The sequence below is a fragment of the Mesoplodon bidens genome (assembly GCF_964165515.1).
Source record: "Mesoplodon bidens genome assembly, chromosome: 6".
NCBI classification, from domain to species: Eukaryota; Metazoa; Chordata; class Mammalia; order Artiodactyla; family Ziphiidae; genus Mesoplodon; species Mesoplodon bidens.
This window is the reverse complement of record NC_138162.1, coordinates 31154171-31177431: the sequence shown is the minus strand read 5'-3', so window position 1 is coordinate 31177431 and position 23261 is coordinate 31154171. Positions and strand designations below refer to the sequence as shown.

The 23261-nt window shown below is 40.6% G+C and overlaps 1 protein-coding gene across 1 annotated transcript in view; it reads right to left on the bottom strand.

Moving 5' to 3' along the window:
• The window catches only part of LOC308619537 (trimeric intracellular cation channel type B-like), a 289391-nt gene extending 266636 nt beyond the window's left edge, over positions 1-22755 (bottom strand). The window contains exons 1-2 of the mRNA XM_081238437.1: positions 22630-22755; positions 22258-22365 (exon numbers count right to left, since the gene is read on the bottom strand). Of these exons, the coding sequence (XP_081094563.1) occupies positions 22258-22317 (60 nt within the window). The 5' untranslated portion in view covers positions 22318-22365; positions 22630-22755. The remainder of the gene's footprint in view (positions 1-22257; positions 22366-22629) is intronic.
• Between the last annotated feature and the right edge of the window lie 506 nt (positions 22756-23261).

Here is a 23261-nt window from a genome sequence, read left to right as displayed (position 1 = left end):
TTGTCTTATGGGGTGTGTTATGGGATGTTTAACAGCATCCCTGGCCTCTACCCACTAGATGCCGGCAGCACACGCACACACACCAATTGTGACAACCAAAAATGTCTCTAGACATTTTTGTCTTGGGAGGGGGAATCGCCCCTAGTTAAGAACTACTTTATAAACGAATAAATTTTTTGGCAGCATGTTCCTCTATTTGTACAAACATTATGGTTATGCATCTAATATTAATCATCAAGTTAATTCTATATAACCCTTCTTGGTCTCAGCTTGATCATCCATCCCCGGATCAAGTTGGCAACATCCCAAAACCCAGTACCACAGAGGTAATCCTAGCTATTTCTTCTCTGCAATACTGCTTTCTATCCACTGATTGGCATTCCTTTCACTTTGGGGAGTCAATAACGTTTTAAAAACCATGAAGAGTCCATGATGAGGAAGTTTCATATTAGAGGAGCCAATTACACTTCTAAACTTTAGTATTCTGGTTAGGGATTTTCATTCTGAAGTTGTTTTCATAGGGATTTGATAACTATGCCCTTTCCATCTATAGTGTAGTAAAATATGACATTTAAGACAAAACGTTAAATTTAATTTCTATTTTTTTAATGGTCAGCATTATCAAGGAGGATTAACTAAAGAGCACCTATTGTCCTGAATTCAATCAGTACAGTGAGATCCTGGCACATGAGATTTAAGCGATAAACCAATTCAATTATAAACTCAACTCTTTAGACTCTGTGTATCTAATAATACACACTGATATGGTGACTTGAAAAATATAACTTGGCTCACTTATTTCTTGCACTGGAAACTAAAATCTTTTTCTGTAAACATCACTTATACCTCTAATATGAACTATTAAACTAAAAATATTCTCCATGTGTAACAAGTACAAATTTACCTACTTAAAATATCTGATGTTATGAAAAGGAATATCTCTAGTGTTCATCAGCATAAAGACTTCCAAAACTGCACTCACCCACCGGTGCCATAGTTGCCAGGTGTCTATGGTTACTAGCACTCAAAGTTATAATTCATCTCTGTTCAAGAGTAACAGGTACCATTAAATCAAAGAATAAGAGAATTTTGGAAGTTGAATGGACCCTTTAAAAAAAGTAACATGGATTGCAAGTCATATAAAATAGTTCAGGGCAGCTTAAGCAAAGTGACGGATTTACCGAAAGGCTACCAGGGAATCAGCCATCAATTCCCAAAAAGAGCAAGAAGTTGGGCATTTCTGAGGCCAGCAGCAGTAGGTAGATGTGGGCTACCCTCAGTTACTAATGAGAGTCAATGTTAATATTGTTCAGTCTCTGTGTCCCCCTATTCAGTACTGCCAGGAAAGAGCCTGCCCTGGCCTGGGACAGATGTCCTCTCCTTGTTGATCAGCTCTGGAGGGATGCTGGGTCACATCCCTAGGTATCAGAGGCAATGTCTGAGAATGGAGGGAGCCACGCAGCCATCACAAGAGGTATCTATTACAATCATTTTCTTTAGACCATTTATTTCAGAGTAGGAAGTTCAGAGCTAGAGAGAGATCACAAAGGCAGGCAGTGACAGACCAGGATTTGTTATTATCCTGTTACAGTCTCCCTACTGGGCTTTCTCTGGTCCCACACAACCCAAAATGTTCTCCTAAAGTTGCCTTTTACTGACAGATCCAGCATCCCCACAGCAATGAAAAGGCTACTGGATGAGAGCCAGAAAGACCTATTAGGAGTAAGGACTGTGGGTCAACAGCCAGGATTAAAGGAGTTTGTAGTTTCCAGCATAACCAGTTTGTTGAAGAGGCTGAAATCAGTGGGGCACAGTCAGGAAGTGGATCTATCATCCACCAGACAAAGCCCCCAACTATGATCCTATGTCAGATCTCCCCTTCCCATCCTTTAACTTTATCTCAGCAGATCCCATTACCTCCTCATCATTTAAGATACTAAAATATTAAGAGTCCAATCCAATTAAAATGTCAGTGTTGCATCTAACTCAGAGCTTCTCCCACTCCATCAGCTCAGGTCTGCCTGGCTCAGAGCCTTGCAGTGGGGGAAAGAGGCGTGGGGTGGTCCTTCAACCTTTCCTCCTCTTCTGCCCCTTCCACCATCTGTGTCCTCCAGGGTCAAGGTAGTAGGTAAGGGAATTATAGAAAAGGAACAAAAGGCCTTCTAGTTCACAGGGGTTTGTTATGGTTTTTGGTTCTCTTTTTGCTATTGATATTCTTCTTTATAGCAGGCTCCCAGTGCTGACTCATTCATGGGGTACATTTGCGGGCTCCACAATGATGCCATGGACCTCTGCATAGCAAGGTTTCCTGACACCTGCAGTTGTCAGGAACTGCGGATACCATCAAATGGCTAACCAAAAGGCATATCCAACTCTGCATGTTGAGTTAACACATTAAATATGTTTTTTTCCAGCCTCTCAGCAAGCGGTTGGCCATGTGTTAGAATATGGGCAAATGAAAATGAAGAAATCTGTTTGATGTGCTTCTGAAAACTAAATGAAGAAGAACAAAGTTGAAGGACTGATGCTCCTCAGTCCTAAGACTTACTGTACATCTACAGTAATCAAGACAGTGTGGTATTGGTAAAAGAATAGACAAACAGAAGGATGAAAACAATGTGGCTTCTCTTATTAAAGTGACTATGCCCTTGAGAAGAGCCCTTCTCCTTTTTTTCTGTCTTGAGCTGGGGCATGCCCTGTGACCATGGGAGAAGGGTCAAGAAAATAGCAGATAACTGAAGGTATCATCTCTCTCAGACTTACTGCTATGTGAGAAAAAAATAATCCTTTACCTATTCAAATAGAGTCTGAATTGGCTTGGGGAAGAGAAGCACCACTTTCCTCATACAGAGAAGAGTAGAAAAAGCACTCTAACCTTTTGAATTCCCTTCTATGAATTTCCTTTAAAATTTTTGATTTCTTGGGCTGTTGGGAGTGAAGTTCTCTGGACTAGTTGTTATCTTTAATTAAGTCCCACTTAGACAGCCTAGCTCCTCTCTTTACAGTGTGAAGGTACCATCTTTTGTCTTTGGAGCTCTACCTGGAATTCCAAGATAATCCCAACTTACATCTTGTTACACCAAAAGACAGGCAAAGGAACGAAATTTAAAAAACAAGGTCGATGAGTGAGGTTTAAAAGAAAATTCATGGGCTTCCCTGGTGGCGCAGTGGTTGAGAGTCCGCCTGCCGATGCAGGGGACATGGGTTCGTGCCCTGGTCCGGGAAGATCCCACATGCCGCGGAGCGGCTGGGCCCGTGCGTCGGAGCCTGTGCTCTGCAACAGGAGAGGCCACGGCAGTGAGAGGCCCGCGTACCGCAAAAAATAATAATAAATAAAAAATAAAAATAAAATTCATGTAGCTAAGGCTAGGAACTCACAAAATATCAGTGATCTATGTAGATAAGTTGATTAAGCCAAAACATTAGCAGCAAGAAGAAAATGTGCACCTGATGTTTGGGCCAACAAAAGGAGTCTTACCTACCTAGAGATTCATAAATATGTCCAAATAACAGTGAGCTCCATAAATACAAATAGAGAGGTCAAATGCAGTTGCAGGTGGGTTCTGACCCATAACAATCACGGAGGGAAATCATTGCAATGTAAAGTTGTCCATATATGACAACTGACAATAATTACATACTCCGTTGCTTGAGCCCTAAGTTGTCCAGACTTCATACAGAATGTATCTACATTACCTATGTCCTGGGTCTAGGTTTTTAAAGTCAGTGTTCAATTAGTGGAATTGTATGTGTATCTATAGATAAAACATATATTCCAGGGACTGCATCAATCACTGTATGTTCCTTCAATGTCTATAAATCTCTGTAAGTCGTGGAAGATGTAAAGTCTCTAAAATGTAAAAATCTCTTAGTATTTATTATCTATGAAGCCAAGTATTCTTACAGTTTTGCATACAAAAATAGTAATATTTCTTTAGTTTAAAAAAGCTAAAGAGAATATTTTTAATATTAGTCCAACTTCTTATAGGCATTATAATTATTTTAGAATGGGATAATTTCTCAAAGTGCTTAATCATGGAAATCTATTTTTTCCCCTCCAAGCAGCTCACCAAACTGGAAATCCAGCTTGAGAACCCTGTAGAAAGCTTTTCCTATCTCCACTATAGTCAGCTGCACCATCAGGTTATTTATAATGTTCATTCACTCAATAAATATGTATCTCATCTTTCAGATGGGGCCCATCAGATCATAACAGCAAAGTCTTTCCCTCCACCTCTTTAGCTACCTCTCTGTTAGGCTTAGCCAGCCAGAGCAACATATCAAATTATATTCTTGACTTTATACCAAGGAGTTCATTTGAGAAACTTTCTCATCTTGGGAGGTGGTGTACACTAGTGGTAACACAGAATGCACGGTCTTTAGAGTCAGACATTCTACTTATTGTGTAACCTTATAGAAAGCAGCTGCTAAATCTCTATAAGCCTGTGTCTTCCTCTTTAACCTAGGAAGAATAGTACTTATTTCACAGTGTCGTTTTCAAAGTTAACAGAGCGTCTCACAGATATAGAGAACAAACTAGTGGTTACCAGTCAGGGGAGGGGCAATATAAGGGTGAGGAAGTGGGAGGTACAAACTACTGGGTGTAAGATAGACTGCTAGGATATATTGTACAACACAGGGAATATGACCAATATTTTGTAATAACTATAAGCGGAGTGTAACCTTTGAAAATTGTAAAAAAAAATTTTTAAGGGAAACAAACAAAAAAACCTGACCTGACAGATAAGCAGGACCTGAGGAAAAAATAATTCAGAGAGCATACATATGAATTGCTTAGCACAGTACCTGACACATGGTGCCTGCTTGATAAATTTTAGTTATGACTCTTCTCCTGTGATATTCATATCTCTTAAAAGGAACTTAGAAGTTCCTTTCCTACTGCTTTCTTAACTTCTAAAGTTTAGAGATTACACTAATTTTAGAGACATAGTGGTTGAGAGTGCCGTTGCTGAAGCCAGATGTCCTGCATCAAATCCTGGCTCTGGCCCTTGCTCCATAAATTACCTTCGGCAAGTTTCTCCATGCCTCAGTTTTCTCATCTCTAAAATGGTGAAAATAATACACTGGACCTCATGGAGTTTTGTGAGGATTAAATATGTTAAGATATGTAAAGAACAGTGCCTAGCACATAGAAATCCCATCAATGTCAGTTATTATTACTCAGAATTTACTTACCCAACATAAGTACTTTTATTTTCTCTTATGAATAGAATTCAACCTGGACCTAATTTCATGGAAAATACCTACCACATAAAAGCATTCAAATTTGTGTTCTAGTGCATTGACCTAAATAATGAACAGAATGATCAGTGTGCAATAGAAAAAGGACCCAGAAGATGGCGGTGTGGGAAGACACTGAGTTAGCGTCTCCCCACCATTAGGGCACATGCCGGCCGTTGGTGGGGAACCCTGACACCCAAAAGAGATGGGAGGAACCCCCAAGTGAACCGGTAGGATGTGAGGGGACACAGTGGGGAGAAGTGGAGGCCAGACAGGATCAGCGCCCCTGAGGCTGGGGAGATCAGGAGAGGAAGGCAGGAGGGGCCCTCTGGGAGGAGAGGAGAGGAGTGGAGGAAGTTTGCCCCACCCACTCCGGCCCAGGGAGCCTGCTGATCTCCCAGACTGGTGCCCCGCCCTCCAAAGCCCCCTCCAGGCCTTGTGGGTCCTCGGAGGAATAGGAGGGAGGCCAGGGAGATCAGGAGAGGCAGGAGGGAAGAGCCAACTGGGAGGAGTGGGTGAGAAGAGGAGGGCGTTTGCCCCACCCACTCGGGCCTGGGGAGCCTGCTGAGCTCCCAGGCCAGTCCCCTGCCCTCCAAGGTCACCCCCCACACACACATTGGTCCTGGGGGCATAGGAAGGAGGCTGAGGGGAGTTTAGGAGAGGCAGGTGAGAGGGGCCCTTCAGACCAGAGTAGCAGGAGAGGAGAGGAGGACGTTTGCCCCACCCACAAGAGCTCAGGAAGCCCACTGGGTGACCAGGGGTGGGGGGCATGCCTGGGCCTCTTCTGTTCCTTGAGCCTAAGCCCCACCCCCCACGGTCCCCAGGACCTTTTCCAGCCCTGTGGGTCCTAAGCATTGGCCCCACCCACAGCCCAAACCTCACCCTTGCTTAGGCCCTGCCCTCCACAGCCAAGGCCTTTCCCCCCATCTTCTGTTTTACTATTGTGGTACTGTTGTACCTTCAGGTTAATTCATCTATATTTTTATATTTATATTCTTTCTAACATATCTGCTAGTTTCCTTGTCTAATTTTATTTTTTACTTTGTTATTTACTTTGTTATACTTTTTTTTTCTTTCTGTCACCCCACATGGCTTGTGAGATCTTGGTTCACAAGCAGGGGGTTAAGCCAAAGCTACTGTGGTGGGAGCTCTGTATCAGAACCACTGGACTAACAGAGAACCTCAGACCCCAGTGAATATTTATCGGAGTGAGTTCTCACAGAGGTCCACATCTCAGCACCAAGAGCCAGCTCTACCCAACAGCCTACAAACTCCAGTGTTGGAAGCTTCAGGCCAAAGAAGCAGTGAGACAGGAACACAATCCCACTCATTAAAAAAAAAAAAATGAGATGGCAAAAAAATATGTCACAGATGAAGGAGCAAGGTAAAAACCTACAAGACCAAATAAATGGAGAGGAAATAAGCAATCTACCTGAAAAAGAATTCAGAATAATGATAGTAAAGATGATCCAGAATCTTGGAAATAGTTGGTCTACAAGAGACCAACTTCAGACCTAGGGACAAATACAGACTGAAGGTGAAGGGATGGAAAAAGATATTCCATGTAAATGGAAATCAAAAGAAAGCTGGGATAGCAATACTTGTATCCGATAAAATAGACTTTAAAATAAAGACTGTTACAAGAGATAAGGAGGGATACCACCTAATGATCAAAGGATCAATCCAAGAAGAAGATATAACAATTATAAATGTTTATGAACCCAACATAGGATCACCTCAATACATAAGGCAAATGCTAACAACCATGAAAGGACAAATCAACAGTAACATAATAATAGTAGCAGACTTTTAACATGCCACTTACCAATAAACAGATCATCCAAACAGAACATAAGTAAGGAAACACAAGCTTTAAGTGACACAATAAACCAGATAGATTTCATTGATATTTATAGAACATTCCACCCAAAAGTGGCAGAATACACTTTCTTCTCAAGTGCGCATGGAACATTCTCCGGGATAGATCACATCTTGGGTCACAAATCAAGCCTCAGAAAACTTAAGAAAATTGAAATTGTATCAAGTATCTTTTCTGACCACAATGCTATGAGATTGGAAATCAATTACAGGAAAAAACTGTAAAAAACACAAATACATGGAGGCTAAACAGTGCACTACTAAATACCCAAGAGATCACTGAAGAAATCAAAGAAAAAATAAAAAATACATAGAAACAAATAACAACGAAAACATGATGACCCAAAACCTATGGGACGCAGCAAAAGCAGTTCTAAGAGAGAAGTTTATAGTAATTCAATCTCATCTCAAGAAACAAGAAAAATCTCAAATAAAGAATCTAACCCTACACTTAAAACAACTAGAGAAAGAAGAACAAAAACCCCAAAGTCAGTAGAAGGAAAGAAATCATAAAAATCAGAGCAGAAATAAATGAAATAGAAACGAAGAAAACAATAGCAAAGATCAATAAAACTAAAAGCTTGTTCTTTGAGAAGATAAACAAAATTGATAAACCCTTAGCCAGACTCATTAAGAAAAAAGGGGAGAGGATGCAAATCAATAAAATTAGAAATGAAAAAGGAGAAATCACAACTGACACCACAGAAATACAAAGGATTATAGGAGACTACTACAAATAACCATATGCCAATAAAATGGACAACCACAAAGAAATGGACCAATTCTTGGAAAGGTACAATTTTCCAAGACTGAACCAGGAAGAATTAGAAAATATAAACAGACCTATCACAAGTAATGAAATTGAAACCGTAATGAAAAATCTTCCAACAAACAAAAGACCAGGACCAGATGGCTTCACTGGCGAATTCTATCACACATGTAGAGAAGAGCTAACACTGATCCTTCTCAAACTCTTCCAAACAACTGCAGAGGGAGAAACACTCCCAAATTCATTCTACAAAGCCACCATCACCCTGATACCAAAACCAGAAAAAGATATCACAAAAAAAGAAAATTATAGACCAATATCACTGATGAACATAGATACAAAAATCCTGAACAAAATACTAGCAAACAGAATCCAACAACACATTAAAAGGATCATACACCATGATCAAGTGGGATTTATCCCAGGGATGCAAGGATTCTTCAATATATGAAAATCAATGTGATACACCACATTAACAAATTAAGGAATAAAACCCATATGATCATCTCAATAGATGCAGAAAAAACTTTTGACAAAATTCAATACCTATTTATGATAAAAACTCTCCAGAAAATCGGCATAGAAGGAACCTACCTCAACATGATAAATGCCATATATGACAAACCCACAACAAGCATCATACTCAATGGTGAAAAACTGAAAGCATTTCCACTAAGATCAGGAGCAAGACAAGGATGCCCACTCTCACCACTCTTATTCAAGAAGTGTTGCAAGTCCTAGCTATGGCAGTCAGAGAAGAAAAAGAAATAAAAGGAATACAAATTGGAAAAGAAGAAGTAAAACTGTCAGTGTTTGCAGATGACATGATACTACACATAGAAAATCCTAAAGAGGCCACCATAAAACTACTAGAACTAATCAATTAATTGAGTAAGGTTGCAGGATAAAAAATTAATGCACAGAAATCTCTGGCATTCCTATACAACAACAATGAAAAATCAGAAAGAGAAATTAAGGAAACAATCCCATTTACCATTTCAACAAAAAGAATAAAATACCTAGGAATAATCCTGCCTAAGGAGGCGAAAGACTTGTACTCAGAAAACTATAAAACACTGATGAAAGAAATTAAAGATCACATAAACAGATGGAGAGATACACCATGTTCTTGGATTGGAAGAATCAATACTGTGAAAATGAATATATTACCCAAAGCAATCTACAGATTCAGTGCAATCCCTATCAAACTACCAATGGCATTCTTCACAGAATTAGAACAAAAAATTTTTACAATTCATATGGTAACACAAAATACCCTGAATAGCCAAAACAATCTTGAGAAAGAAAAATGGAGTTGGAGGAATCACACTCCCTGACTTCAAAGCTACAGTAATCAAGACAATAGGGTACTGGCACAAAAACAGAAATATAGATCAGTGGTACAGGATAGAATGCCCAGAGATAAACCCACACACATATGGTCACCTAATTTACAACCAGGGAGGCACGAACATGCAATGGAGAAAGGACAGCCTCTTCAACAAGTGGTGTTGGGAAAACTGGACAGCTCCATGTAAAAGAATTAGGACACTACCTGACACCATACACAAAAATAAACTCCAAATGGATTAAAAACCTAAATGTAAGACCAGACACTATAAAACTCTTTGACATAAACCACAGCAAGATCTTTTTTGACCCACCTCCTAGAGTAACGGAAATAAAAACATAAATAAACACATGGGACTTAAAAGCTTTTGCACTGCAAAGGAAACCATAAACAAGACAAAAAGACAACCCTCAGAATGGGAGAAATATTTGCAAATGAAACAGCAGACAAAGGATTAATCTCCAAAATATACAAACAGCTCATGGAGCTCAATATCAAAAAAAAAACAATCCAATTAAAAAATGGGCGGAAGACCTAAATAGACATTTCACCAAGGAAGGCATACAGATGGGAAAGAGGCACATGAAAGATGCTCAACATCACTAATTATTAGAGAAATGCAAATCAAAAGTACAATGAGGTATCACCCTCACGCTGGTCAGAATAGCTATGGTCAAAAAATCTAGAAACAATGCTGGAAAGTGTGTGGTGAAAAGAGAACCCTCCTGCACTGTTGGTGGGAATGTAAATTGATACAGCCACTATGGAGAACAGTATGCAGGTTCCTTGAAAAACTAAAGATAGAACTATCATACGACCCAGCAATGTGACTACTGGGCATATACCCTGAGAAAACCATAATTCAAAAAGAGACATGTACCACAATGTTCATTGCAGCACTATTTACAATAGCCAGGACATGGAAGCAACCTAAGTGTCCATCGACAGATGAATGGATAAAGAAGATGTGGTACATATATACAATGGAATATTACTCAGCCATAAAAAGAAACGAAACTGAGTTATTTGTAGCGAGGTGGATAGACCTAGAGTCTGTCATAGAGTGAAGTAAGTCAGAAAGAGAAAAAAAAATACCATATTCTAACACATAAATATGGAATCTCAAAAAAAAATGTACTGATGAACCTAGTTGCAGGGCAGGGATAAAGATGTAGACATAGGGAATGGACTTGAGGACATGAGGTGGAAGGGGGAAGCTGGGGCGAAGTGAGAGTAGCATGGACATATATACACGACCGAATGTAAAACAGATAGCTAGTGGGAAGCACCCGCATAGCACAGGGAGATCAGCTCCGTGCTTTGTGATGACCTAGAGGGTTGGGATAGGGAGGGTGGGAGGGAGGCTCCAGAGGGAGGGGATAGGGGGACATGTGTATGCATATGGCTGATTCACTTTGGTGTACAACAGAAACTAACACAGTATTGTGAAGCAATTATACTCCAATAAAGATTTAAAAAAAAAAAGGATGAAGACTTTCTAAAGTTCAGTAAAATTGTCTTTAGCATTCCAAGAACAGGTATAGGCATTTCTCCTTTATTTTTCTCCCTTTTGGTTTTGTGTTCTGTTTTTTCTTCTTATTTCCTTCTCTTTAGCACTATACCTGGTAATAATGTGTGCCCAAATAAAAATAACAATAATGCTTCCCTGAATACATGAAGGTGATGCTATTGCTTTGGCCAAAGTCATGTTCTTGAGGTCTTCTAGGAGTCCCCTTATCACATTCTCTCAGCCAGAAATCATCTACATTGAAATCTACTAGTTCAGTTCAGAACATTCTTTGGCAGGGCCCCCAATCCTCTAAATTCACCTAACTTTGACATCCCAAAGTGAAAAAAAAGAAGAAGAAGAAGAAGGGTTAGCCAGGGCATATGCTAAAGAAGAGCTGGGAACATTCCCTACCAGACGGAGGTTAGGACAACTGGGCCAACAGTTGTTGCAAATCCATAACCAGGAGAGAGGCTGAGGATAAAATTAGATGGAGGGATACTGAGACAAGCTAATTAGAGTGAGTAATTGGCAAGTTTGGTCAGTCAGATTGTAACTGAGACTAAGAAATCCAACCTGAGGACCAGATGAGGTTTAGTCAACAGGCTTAAGCAGGAACAAAGTCAAACATTACCAGAGCAAAAATGTCAGGAGAAAAAAGTCAAGCCAATGAAGCAAGGAACACCTGGGTGACAAGGTATGGCTGACTAACACTTGGCAGGAGCCAAACAAAAATTTCTCCCAAATGGGTGAAGAGTTGCACCAAAAAGGACTTGCTATTCAAAAGACACCCTCTCAGAAAAAGCTCTAACTATAAAAGAAAAAAACAGATAAATAGGATCACACTAAAATTAAGAACTTCCAATTATCAAAGGCACTATTAAGAGAATAAAAAGGCAAGCACAAAGTGGAAGATACTTGCTATTTATGTTTATCTCCAACACAGGAATCTTACCCAGGAAATATAAAGAACTCATATAAATTGATAAGTAAAAGAACTAGTATTTTTTAAGTTCAGTACAAAACTGAGCAAAAACTTGAACAGGTAATTTACAAAAGAGGATATCCAAATAACCAATAAACATATGCAGAATGCTCAACTTCAATAGTCAACACAGAAATGCAAATTACAACTACAACAAGATACTACCATCTGCTCATTAAAATGGCTAAAATGAAAAAAAAAAAGAAATAATACCAACTGCTGCTGAAGATGTTAAGCAGCTTGAACTCTCTTACACTGCTGGTAAGAGTATAAATTGACACAACCCCTTTGGACAACTGGTGGTATGTGCTAAAAGTGAACACAGATAGCCTCAGACCCAGCAATTCCATTCCTAAGAGATCATATGTTTACCAAAAGACATGTACAGAAATGTTCATAGAGGCATTATTTAAAATAGCCCAAACTGAAAATAACCCAAATGTTCATCAGAAGTAATATGAATGAATACAATTAATAAATTGTGTTATATGCTTACAATATATATACATATATACTAATATATTTGCAATGAGAAGTATGAAATACTGCTATCTGCATCAACATCAATGAATCTCAAACATAATGTTGAGAGAAAGAAACCAGAGATTAAAAAAAAGAAAATATTCTGCATGATTCCATTTATATGGAGTTTAAAAATAGGTAAAACTAATCTACAGAGTTAGAAGTCAGGACTGTGGATGCTCTTAGAGGCGGGGGAGAGGGCTTCTGGAGTTTTGGTTCTGTTTTACGATGTTGGTGGGTTCACTGTGAAAGTACATAGAGTTACACTGGTATGATTTGTGCATTTTTTATACATATTTTATACTTCAAAAAATTTCAGTTAAAGAGGAGTAATGACATCTTCTAACAAATTTACTAGGTAGCTTAGGGCTTGGTAGGCAGTCTGGCCCTGACTAGGTTTTCTGTCTCTCCAGAAGAAGCCCAATCTCTGTGGGAGTAGCATGGTGAGCCAAGGTATAAAAGCCTATCGTAATTCATGTTAAGTTTTTGGAGTCCAGTCAAAGGCATTGTTATGTCATCAGCTCCATCAGAGATTTCTTCTGGAATCCTGAGACACAAAAGTTAAGCTCTATGCAATTCTCTTAGTTCCATACTCTCCTTTTTCTAAAGAATTCCTTCCAGAGCAGATGAGGTTAATAACAATCATCCTGGAGTTAAGCATTAGGTGCCAGTAATTTCAGGCCTTAAGAAAGATCAGGGGCTTCCCTGGTGGCGCAGATGGTTAAGAATCTACCTGTCAATGCAGGGGACACAGGTTCAAGCCCTGGTCCGGGAAGATCCCACATGCTGCGGAGCAACTAAGTCCGTGCGCCACAACTACTGAGCCTGCGCTCTAGAGCCTGCAGGCCACAACTACTGAAGCCCGCGCACCTAGAGCCCATGCTCCACAATAAGAGAAGCCACCGCAATGGGAAGCCCACACACCACAACAAAGAGTAGCCCCAGCTCGCTGCAACTACAGAAAACCCATGCGCAGCAATGAAGACCCAAGGCAGAAAGAAAGAAAGGAAGGAAGGAAGGAAGAAAGAAAGAAAGAGAATGACCAGTTCCTTGAATCATTTACTTTTTTTTTTTTACACCGGGGACAGAGCTGCTTAAAAAGTGGGAGTTGGGGTGAGGGGTGGGGACGGTCACCAGACACCAAGTCTGCTGTCGGGCCCCTCAACTGTGTGCCTCTGCATGTTATAAGGGATCTCTTCTCCTCCCTGAAATGGAAGTAATTTTAGCTAAGTAGGGGTAAGAGTCTTGCCTTGTCTTATTGCTTGAAAAAATGTAATTTGGGCTCCAGGCATGCACATTTTGTTGGGTACTTCCAGTTCAGGGCTAGATGGCAAGGGAACCTGAAGTCAGGCTCAAAATTCATTAAACGGTTATTCTCCACCAGGCTGCTAAGTCATGAGAGCCAGTGAGGGTGGGGATGAGAACACAGCAACTTGCCCAAAGGTTGCCATTCAGAAGGGGAATGGTGAATGGTTCAATAGTTATATGAAAAATGACCATCATCACCACTCTCTACATTGGGCTCTTGTGAGATATTTGTGAGGAAACTCCAACAGGCTGGTTCATGCATCTTTATATGTAGGTGAACTACTTTATGTGTAGATGAAGAACACCTCCAGGCTCTCAGGAGCTTTGCTCTAATGGCACACGGACCAATGGACAAAGATTACATGGCATGGTAAGTACTATAACAGCAGGAAGCACAAGGTACTATGAGAGCTCTTGGAGGATGAGCCTCTAGTCCAGACTCAGAAGGTTGAGAAAGTCTGGGAAATAGCTGTTTAGCAAATGCACTAGAGTCCTAAGCCCATTTTGTACACCACAGTGTTTTGCCTACCATCCCTGGCTATGAAGCAGAGGATTCCTTCCAGGAGGCTCCTAGCCAATCACATGGCAGCAAATTAGGCCACTGAATAGTAGATATTCTCCCAGATCTTAATTCCAGATCTTAACAGTAGATATTCTCCCAGATCTAGCTTCCAACTAAAAGGAGAGACTTGGAACTTGATCAGGACTCTGGTCTACAAGCTATTTGTAACAGCTGTCTCCTAGAAGCCCAAGTGCAAGTCCATGAACTGATGCAACAATTTCTGTTTAAAGTAGGTGGAAGAACAGTTGTCTTGCAGGCAAGTCACCATTATTTGATGCCTATTTTGTTGTAGAGCAATCTAATTCTCATGCTCCTGTTTATGCATCCATGGGCCAAGCACTCCACACATGCTCCCCCCACCTACCCCCAGCCTCATATTAAGAGCTCTGTAAGGCCCACTGCTATGTCTATTGGTACCCCATATGGCCCTTGTTCCATGACATAGTCATCTACCAAAGTCTAGGCTCAGAAAGCAGATATCTTTTACATCCTACAGAACAGTGAAGAGCTCAAGGACCCCCACTAGTAGCAGAGCAATTGCAGCGTTTAGTGGATGGGAATTGGGAGTTGGAAAATGGCCAAAGAGTGAAACTGAAAATTTGCTGCCAACTTCTCCAATACCTCAAATGTATGAGATTCTTATACTACCACCTTCCCACAAGTCCAAAGCCTAGCCACTACTTAGGCTGAAGAACTGGCATAGAGTTGCAGGAAAGAACACCATGGTCGGAAGCCAGTGTCACATACCCGTCCAGAGAGTTGGGTCTTACGCTCAGTGAAAGACAGTCACAGGGCTGGGACTTCATATCTTTATACAAAGCCCGAATACACTGAACCACTAGATCTGACAACTACTGGATCTTTCCTATTTAAGGAAAAATATAAGGTATGATTGACATACAAAAAGCTGTGCATATGTCATGAATACAACTTGATGAGCTTGGAGGTTAAGTATACATCCATGAAACCATCACCACAATCTATGCCATAAATACATCCATCACCTCCAAAAGTTTCCTCCCATCCTATTTATTATTATTTGTGTGTGTGTGAGATAAGAACCCTTAACATTTACCCTCTTAGCAAATTTTTAAGTATAGTACAATAAGTATTATTATTATAGGCTCCAAATTGTACAGTAGATCTCTAGGAGTTATTCATCTTGTATAAATGAAACTTTGTACTCTTTGACTAATAGCTCCGTTTCCTCCTCCCCCACCCAGCCCCCAGAAACCACCATTCTACTCTCTGCTTCTATGAGTGATTATTTTAGCCTCCTTATGTTAGCAATATTATGTAGTATTTGTCCTCTATGTCTGGCTTATTTTACATGGCATAATGTCCTCAATGTTCATCCATGCTGTTGCAGGAAATGGTGGGATTTCTTTCTTTTTTAAAGCTGAATAATATTCCGTTGTACATATATACACCACCTCTTCTTTATCCATTCATCAATGGATTCTCAGACATTATTCTTTAAGTAAGTTTTCTACCCCTTTCTTTTTCTTCTCCTTCTGAGACTTCCACCATGCATACATTGGTTCTCTTAAAGATATGCCATAAGCCCTGTAGGCTCTCCTCACTCTTTTCTTTTTTCTTGCTCTTTCTCTAACTGGAAAATTTCAAATGACATGTCTTTGAGTTTTCTGATTCTTATTGAGTCTACTGTTGAAGCTGTCTGTTGAAATTTTCAGTTCAGTCATATTCTTCAGCTCTAGAATTTCTGTTTGGTTCCTTTTTATGATTTCTCTTAGTTTAACTTTTTGTTTTGTTCATGTATTGATTTCCAGATTTCATTTAGTTGTCTATCTGTGTTCTGTTGTGCTCACTGCACTTCATTAAGATGATTGTTTTGAATTCTTTGTCAGGTCATTCATAGATCTCTTTTTCTTTCGGGTCAGTTACCGGAGCTTTATTTTGTTCCTTTGGTGGTGTTTGTTCATGATCCTTGTAGACTTCCATTGGTGTCTGCGCATATAAAGAAACCGTCACCTTTTCCAAATTTGGCAGACTGGCTTTGTCAGGGAAAGCCCTCCACCAGTTAGCCCACCCAGAGATTCTGTGTGGGCTGGCTAGTGGTGTCTGCAGGTGGCCCAGCTGGCGTGGTCCACAGGCAGATGGGCCTGGTCCCAGGAACCAAGTGTGGTCTGTTACTGGGGGTTGCAAGCCAGCTGTTGAGATCTGTGCACTGGTTGATAAGACCCTTCCACCCCTTTTCTTTGTTCTTAGCTACTTCCCAGAGATCTAGCCTTGCCAGTTCTCTCAGGGTTCTGGATGAGGTGCGACAGAAGAGGGCCTCCCAAGTAGAAGCCTGAAAGGCAGGGGAAATCGGGCTCTCACTTTGCCCTCTCTTTCCCTCATGGTGGACAAGGGATCTCTTTCAGTGTTGTGCTGTGCTGGCCTGGGGGAGGGGTGACATGCATGAAGTGAAACTGTTATTCTTACCCTTTCACTGCATCTTTGCTATTGTCTGTGTTCCACTGGGATGCTGTAACCTCTCACTGGATTCCACAGCTCTAATAAAGGTATTCACTGATGGCTGTAAATTGATGTTTCTGTTGGGGAGGAGGGCAAGGTCTGGAACCTCCTGTCTACCCTCTTGCTGATGTTACTCCTCTGATCTTTACTATTAGTTAACTTTCTCTGGCTTTAATCCCAGATGTGACAATGGACTTTGATTCTTATGTTGCATTTGCATTTGGTAATTTCCATTGTGACCTTAGAAACTTTGATCCTAGGCAAAACACTCAAAGGTATTTAGATTTTGTTTTGGTGTCCTGTGTATTCTAACCTGATATAAAACTCCTTTCCCATTTTTTGCATTAGCATCTCTTAGAAAGTGCACTCTGCCATGTAACTGGAGTGGAGAGGCTCATTCACATGGTATTCTACACTCAGAGATTTGCTGGGTTCTGGCTTTAGGAAATCCTGAGGGCTACACTAAACATAGGGAAAAAACTGCCAGCATGAATTCAGAAATAATTTTCTACCATAATAATAATAATGTATATTAGTATATCTTGTGAAATATCCAACTTTAAGCATTTCCTATTCATTGTTTTCTTAATGTTTGCCAAATTTTCTAATCTTCTAGGTTTAAAAAAATCTATTATCCCTACAATTTTTATAAAGAAGTCATCTTTTTCACAAAGCTATGTCTGTGATACTTGATTTGAATGAGATCAAGGCAGTTGGCTTGGCAAAGTCCCAAGACTTCAGCCCACATCTACCCTAAACCCTAACCCTTAGTTCATTATAAGAATTTGATTAAAGAATATGGATGGAGCACTAAAAATCCAATAGGGCATTATTACAGTAGCAAAAGAAGGCCATTTGCAGCTAACTTAACACCAGGGTTAAGATGTTTAAATATTCACTATTGTTTAGGTTGCTGACTATTAGACTGCTAGCAAAAGGCCTGAAATTGGCCTATAATATTCAACTGTATAAGAAAATTAATTCAGAACTACTGGTGGACACTTTTCAGACAAAAAAGATCTTAAATCAATTTTAAGTTGAGTAAGAAAGACATTTTGGGGGTAAGAAATGATTTATTTAAACACACCTGAAATTTTCCACCTCTAACCCTCTGCCCTTCCACATTCCATCCTAACCAGGATCTGAGGCTATGAGATTTTAAGAAAAATTTTTTAGCTTTTAAAAAGCAGCAAAGAGAGACTTTCCTCGTGGTGCAATGGTTAAGAATCTGCCTGCCAATGCAAGAGACACGGGTTCGAGCCCTGGTCCGGGAAGATCCCACATGCCGTGGAGCAACTAAGCCCGTGCACCACAACGACTGATCCTGTGCTCTAGAGCCCGCGAGCCACAACTACTGAGCCTGTGTGCCACAACTACTGAAACCCGCGTGCCTAGAGCCCGTGCTCCACAACAAGAGAAGCCACTGCAATGAGAAGACTGCGCACCACAACAAAGAGTTGCCCCCGTTCACCGCAACTAGAGAAAACCCGTGTGCATCAATGAAGACCCAAAGCAACCAAAAATAAATATAAAATAATAAATAAATTTACTAAAAAAATAAAAATACAAAACAGCAAAGAGTGGGGGTGGAGGGAAGGAGGGAGTGGACAGCAGAGATGAAATATGTCTTGCTTTTCTTCTCTTGACAGAAATATTACTGCTGCATATTTAGGCTATCTTAGGGATGATGGAGATGGAGGTGTTAAGTGAGTATGTGAACTGAGAAGGCCTCAATCATTCATTAATTTCAGGACAGTCCATCTTTTCATCTCTGTAAATGAATGTGAATTATAAGCATTTCTCAGGGACTTCCCTGGTGGTCCAGTGGTAAAAAATCCGCCTTCCAGTGCAGGGGATCCCTGCATTGTTCAATCCCAGGTCGGGGAGCTAAGATCCTACATGCCGTGGAGCAACTAAGCCCCAGTGCCACAACTACTGAGCTTGCACACCTCAATAAGAGAGTCCACATGCCACAAACTACAGAGCCCACGTGCCCTGGAGCCTGTGCGCCACAACTACAGAGCCCGCATGCTCTGGAGTCCCCGCACCACAACTAGAGAGAGAAAACCCACAGAACTAGAGAGAAGTCCATGCGCCACAACAAAAGATCCCGCATGCCTCAAGGAAGATCCCACATGCTGCAACTATGACCTGATGCAGATTTAAAAAAAAAAAAAAAAAACCCAAGCATTTCTCAGATCAGATACAGGAACTCGATGTGAGATCCCAGAGGGAATGAGGGCTTTGGAATAAGAGAAAGTTGTGACAGAGACACGTATGTGGCAATCTCCAGGGAAGATATCTGCAACTGCTGGGGCTTCATCACCTAAGGGTGTAACCAGTTTAGAAACCAACTAGCACAAGAGCTGAGTGCTAACCACCTAGGGCAGCAAGAACCTGATGAGTGAAAGGGTCAGACTCCAGAATGGATGGAAGAGACCAATTCAGGGAGCATTTGTCTATGTCTTGACCAAGAAAGGAGGAAAGTGAATGGTATAAATATACAAGAACAGTGGCAGGAAATTTAAGGGCTAAAAATGAGCTGAAGTTTACTGAAAACACTTGTCTAGATTATTCTAGAACAATTTCACTTACCTATTTGAAAATTCAAATTGGCTTTTCCAATTTCACAATCCATGAAACCTTTTTTTTTTTAAACATCTTTATTGGAATATAATTGCTTTACAATGGTGTGTTAGTTTCTGCTTTATAACAAAGTGAATCAGCTATACATATACATATATCCCTGTATGTCCTCCCTCTTGCATCTCCCTCCCACCTTCCCTATCCCACCCCTCTAGGTGGTCACAAAGCACCAAGCTGATCTCCCTGTGCTATGCAGCTGCTTCCCACTAGCTAGCTATTTTACATTTGGTAGTGTATATATGTCCATGCCACTCTCTCACTTCGTCCCAGCCTACACTTCACCCTCCCCACGTCCTCAAGTCCATTCTCTACATCTGCGTCTTTATTCCTGTCCTGCCCCTAGGTTCTTCAGAACCATTTTTTTTTAGATTCCATATATATATGTGTTAGCATACAGTATTTGTTTTTCTCTTTCTGACTTACTTCACTCTGTATGACAGTCTCTAGGTCCATCCACCTCATTACAAATAACTCAATTTCATTTCTTTTTATGGCTGAGTAATATTCCATTGTATATATGTGCCACATCTTCTTTATCCATTCATCTGTTGATGAACATTTAGGTAGCTTCCATGTCCTGGCTATTGTAAATAGTGCTGCAATGAACATTGTGGTACATGTCTCTTTTTGAATTATGGTTTTCTCAGGGTATATGCCCAGTAGTGGGATTGCTGGGTCATATGGTAGTTCTATTTTTAGTTTTTTAAGGACCCTCCATACTGTTCTCCATAGTGGCTCTATCAATTGACATTCCCACCAACAGTGCAAAAGGGTTCCCTTTTCTCCACACCCTCTCCAGCATTTATTGTTTGTAGATTTTTTGATGATGGCCATTCTGAGTGGTGTCAGGTGATATCTCATTGTAGTTTTGATTTGTATTTCTCTAATGATTAGTAATGTTCAGCATTCTTTCATGTGCTTGTTGGCAATCTGTATATCTTCTTTGGAGAAATGTCTATTTAGGTCTTCTGCTCATTTTTGGATTGGGTTGTTTGTTTTTTTGATATTGAGCTGCATGAGCTGCTTGTAAATTTTGGAGATTAATCCTTTGTCAGTTGCTTCGTTTGCAAATATTTTCTCCCATTCTGAGGGTCGTCTTTTTGTCTTGTTTATGGTTTCCTTTGCTGTGAAGAAGATTTTAAGTTTCATTAGGTCCCATTTGTTTTAGTTTTGGTTTTATTTCCATTTCTCTAGGAGGTGGGTCAAAAAGGATCTTGCTGTGATTTGTGTCAGAGTGTTCTGCATGAAGGCTTTTTTGAAGCTATTAGCGTAAAATGTTAACATTTTGTGTACAGTCTTACTCACAGAATGGAGAAGTTGGCCTCCTAAGGTCCTGTCCGTTCAATGTGAGGCAGCATGCAGTGGGTGGGGGCAGGGAACATTGGATTTGCAATCAGAAGCTCAGTCATTAACTGGAGGATTCTTCTTGGATGAGCCCTTTAACATTTCTTAAGTCTCAGTTTTGACACATAAAAATGGGCTTGAAAATACCAGTTTTGTTGATCTCACTGTCCATTATGAAGATTAAGTTATACCTTACATATTTTGAATAAACATAAAGCTTTATATGAACATAAATTATTTTAAAAATCACGTGTGGAAGATTTTGGAAGATGCCCCCTAGCAGGGTCAGCAAACACGAGGCAGAGAACAAATAGAGGAATTGCAATCGCCTCATTGAGGTGTTGTCTTATTTCTGTACCTAGAATATTTTTCCCTACCAGAGTGCAAATTCTGAGGGGCAAGAATTAAGTTTTAGACACTTTTGCACCACCCGTACCCCCAACTGTCATCCTTAATGGGTAGTAGGTGCCAATAAATGTTTGTTGAACTGTACCACCTGGCTTCAGCTTCCAGCCTTATATATTGAGTAGCCAAGAGGGTAAATGTGAGCAAGTTGGGAAGGAAGGAAAAGAGAAACCCTACTTTACAATGGGGAAAACAGCCTTGTCATTGTGGTTCTTATTGTGCCTTCACTGTGCTGCCTTTTTTATTCTGAACTCAGCCGGCTTCTGGACACTCTAAGTTGTCAAGAGCTTGGTGGGTTTTCCCGGACTAGCAGCTTTGTGTAGCTGAACCCAGGACGTACTTTCTTTTGGTACTTTTGGGGGATAGGTTTACTGACAAAGTTGTTGTCCCCCTCTTCCCGGCCCTAGCTCTCTTCGGATCTAGTCATGCTAGTTTAGGTTCAAGAAGTACAAATTAGCATAATCGGATTAGATGAGCTGCTGAGGGGCGGGTTGGTTTTTTTTGGTCTGAAAAGCAGAGAAAAGAAAAGTGTCTCACAAAGAGGGGAGCCTGGAGCTTGGAAGGGGAGGGGCGACAATTGCTCCTGGGCTGCTGGCCTGAAAGCTTGCACCTGCACAAGCCCTCTTATAAATAAGGACTCTTAGATGGTATTAAACAGGGGACTGAGGAGGCCGGGGGAGCTTGGGGAGGTAAGCATGGGGAAGAGAAAGGCAAGACAGCGGCTCTGCATCCATTAATTGATTTATCTGGATCGCAAAGTGGGGCTTGCTGACAGAAGAGAAAGCCCGTTTGATTCCTACTCAGCATTGCGAGTGGGTCAGCCCCATAATCAGGTCTATTGAGATAAGCGTTTTAGAATCTCTGCAAGAGACAGATAAGGGGTTTACTTGTAGGGAACAAAGTTCACTGGATGTCTGATTTCAGTACTTTCTGAATTGGACTTCTGTTTCTTTCCTTTATTTCCGGAAAAGAAAACAAACAAACAAAAAAGCTGGGAGGTGGTAGTTGCTTTAGGCCTGTGCGTGATGTGTGCTTAGAAACCACAAGAGAAAAACTCAACTATCAACTTGTTAAAATAGGGGAAGCCAGGGAATTTTTTGACTGAGTGCACCTTTCTCTGCTATAGACAGTTGATGGGTATAACTGAAATTTTCATTATTTTGAAAACTAAGAAGGACTCTAATCTATGTGTGTGGTAAATGTTGAGTTTCAAGCAAGTGATTACTTCTATCCTTCTTACCTGGAAGAAAGATTTTTTTACCCTTAAAGATGAAGGAGTCCTGAAATGACGTCCATGTACTTGCTGGGGACCAACCATCATCTGCACCAGTTTACGCGATGATCAGAGAACATCTAAATGTGTTTGACTCTATGGAAGTAAAAGGAAACCTTGGTTAAGCCTGACTTACAACATGATGAACATTGAAGGCCAGTGAGTGAAGGCTCATTTCTGTTGATACATCTTCTGCAGTGCTGTTCAACATAATTTAAATACTGAGAGGAATGGAACCCCCATCATTTCCTTTGGATAATTTATGGTCTATCAAATAATTCTTCTGGATAGAAAACCTAGATCACCAATCAAATTACTCTGTGCTTTAAAAAGAAAAAATCCATTTCAATCATTGCCTACCTGCAGTATTTCTTTCATGGGAGGTTTCTATTCTTGAAGGTAGAAGAACACAGAGAAATTTGGCCTGTGCTAAGAGGCAGACGTGGATTCAGAGCCTAGCCTTGCTGCTTGCTCATTGCGTGAATCTCAGGTTGGTCTCCTAGACTCTTCTAAGCCATAATTGCCCCCACTGTAAACTAAAGCAAATACCTCCATTAAAAGGTTAGAAGTATCAAAGATGGCATTTATAAAATGCCTGGCACGTAATAGGCACTCAGTGAATATTAATAACCCTTCCTTGAGGCGTTTATATTTCCCGTCCCATCCCCAACTTGCTGTATTCAGTTCTCTTTATATGTCCAAGTAGATGTATCCTGATACCCAAGCACTGTGCAGTTTTCTATTCCCAAGAGCTGTCTTTTCTCTGCTTTATCTCCTCTGTCTTTTTACCAGTACATCCATCCTTCTCAGTTTCTGTGATGGAGCATCTTTCCTCCTGGAGCCTAGAGTCATACAGCCTCTCAGAGAAGGACAAAGAAGACAGTGCAAGGCTGTTTTCAGAAGCTCTGGAGCTTAGGGAAGAAATTTAGTCTAGGGACGCAGGTAAGAAAAGAATTTCTATCTGCCAGAAGCCAAAGTGAACATGCAAAATA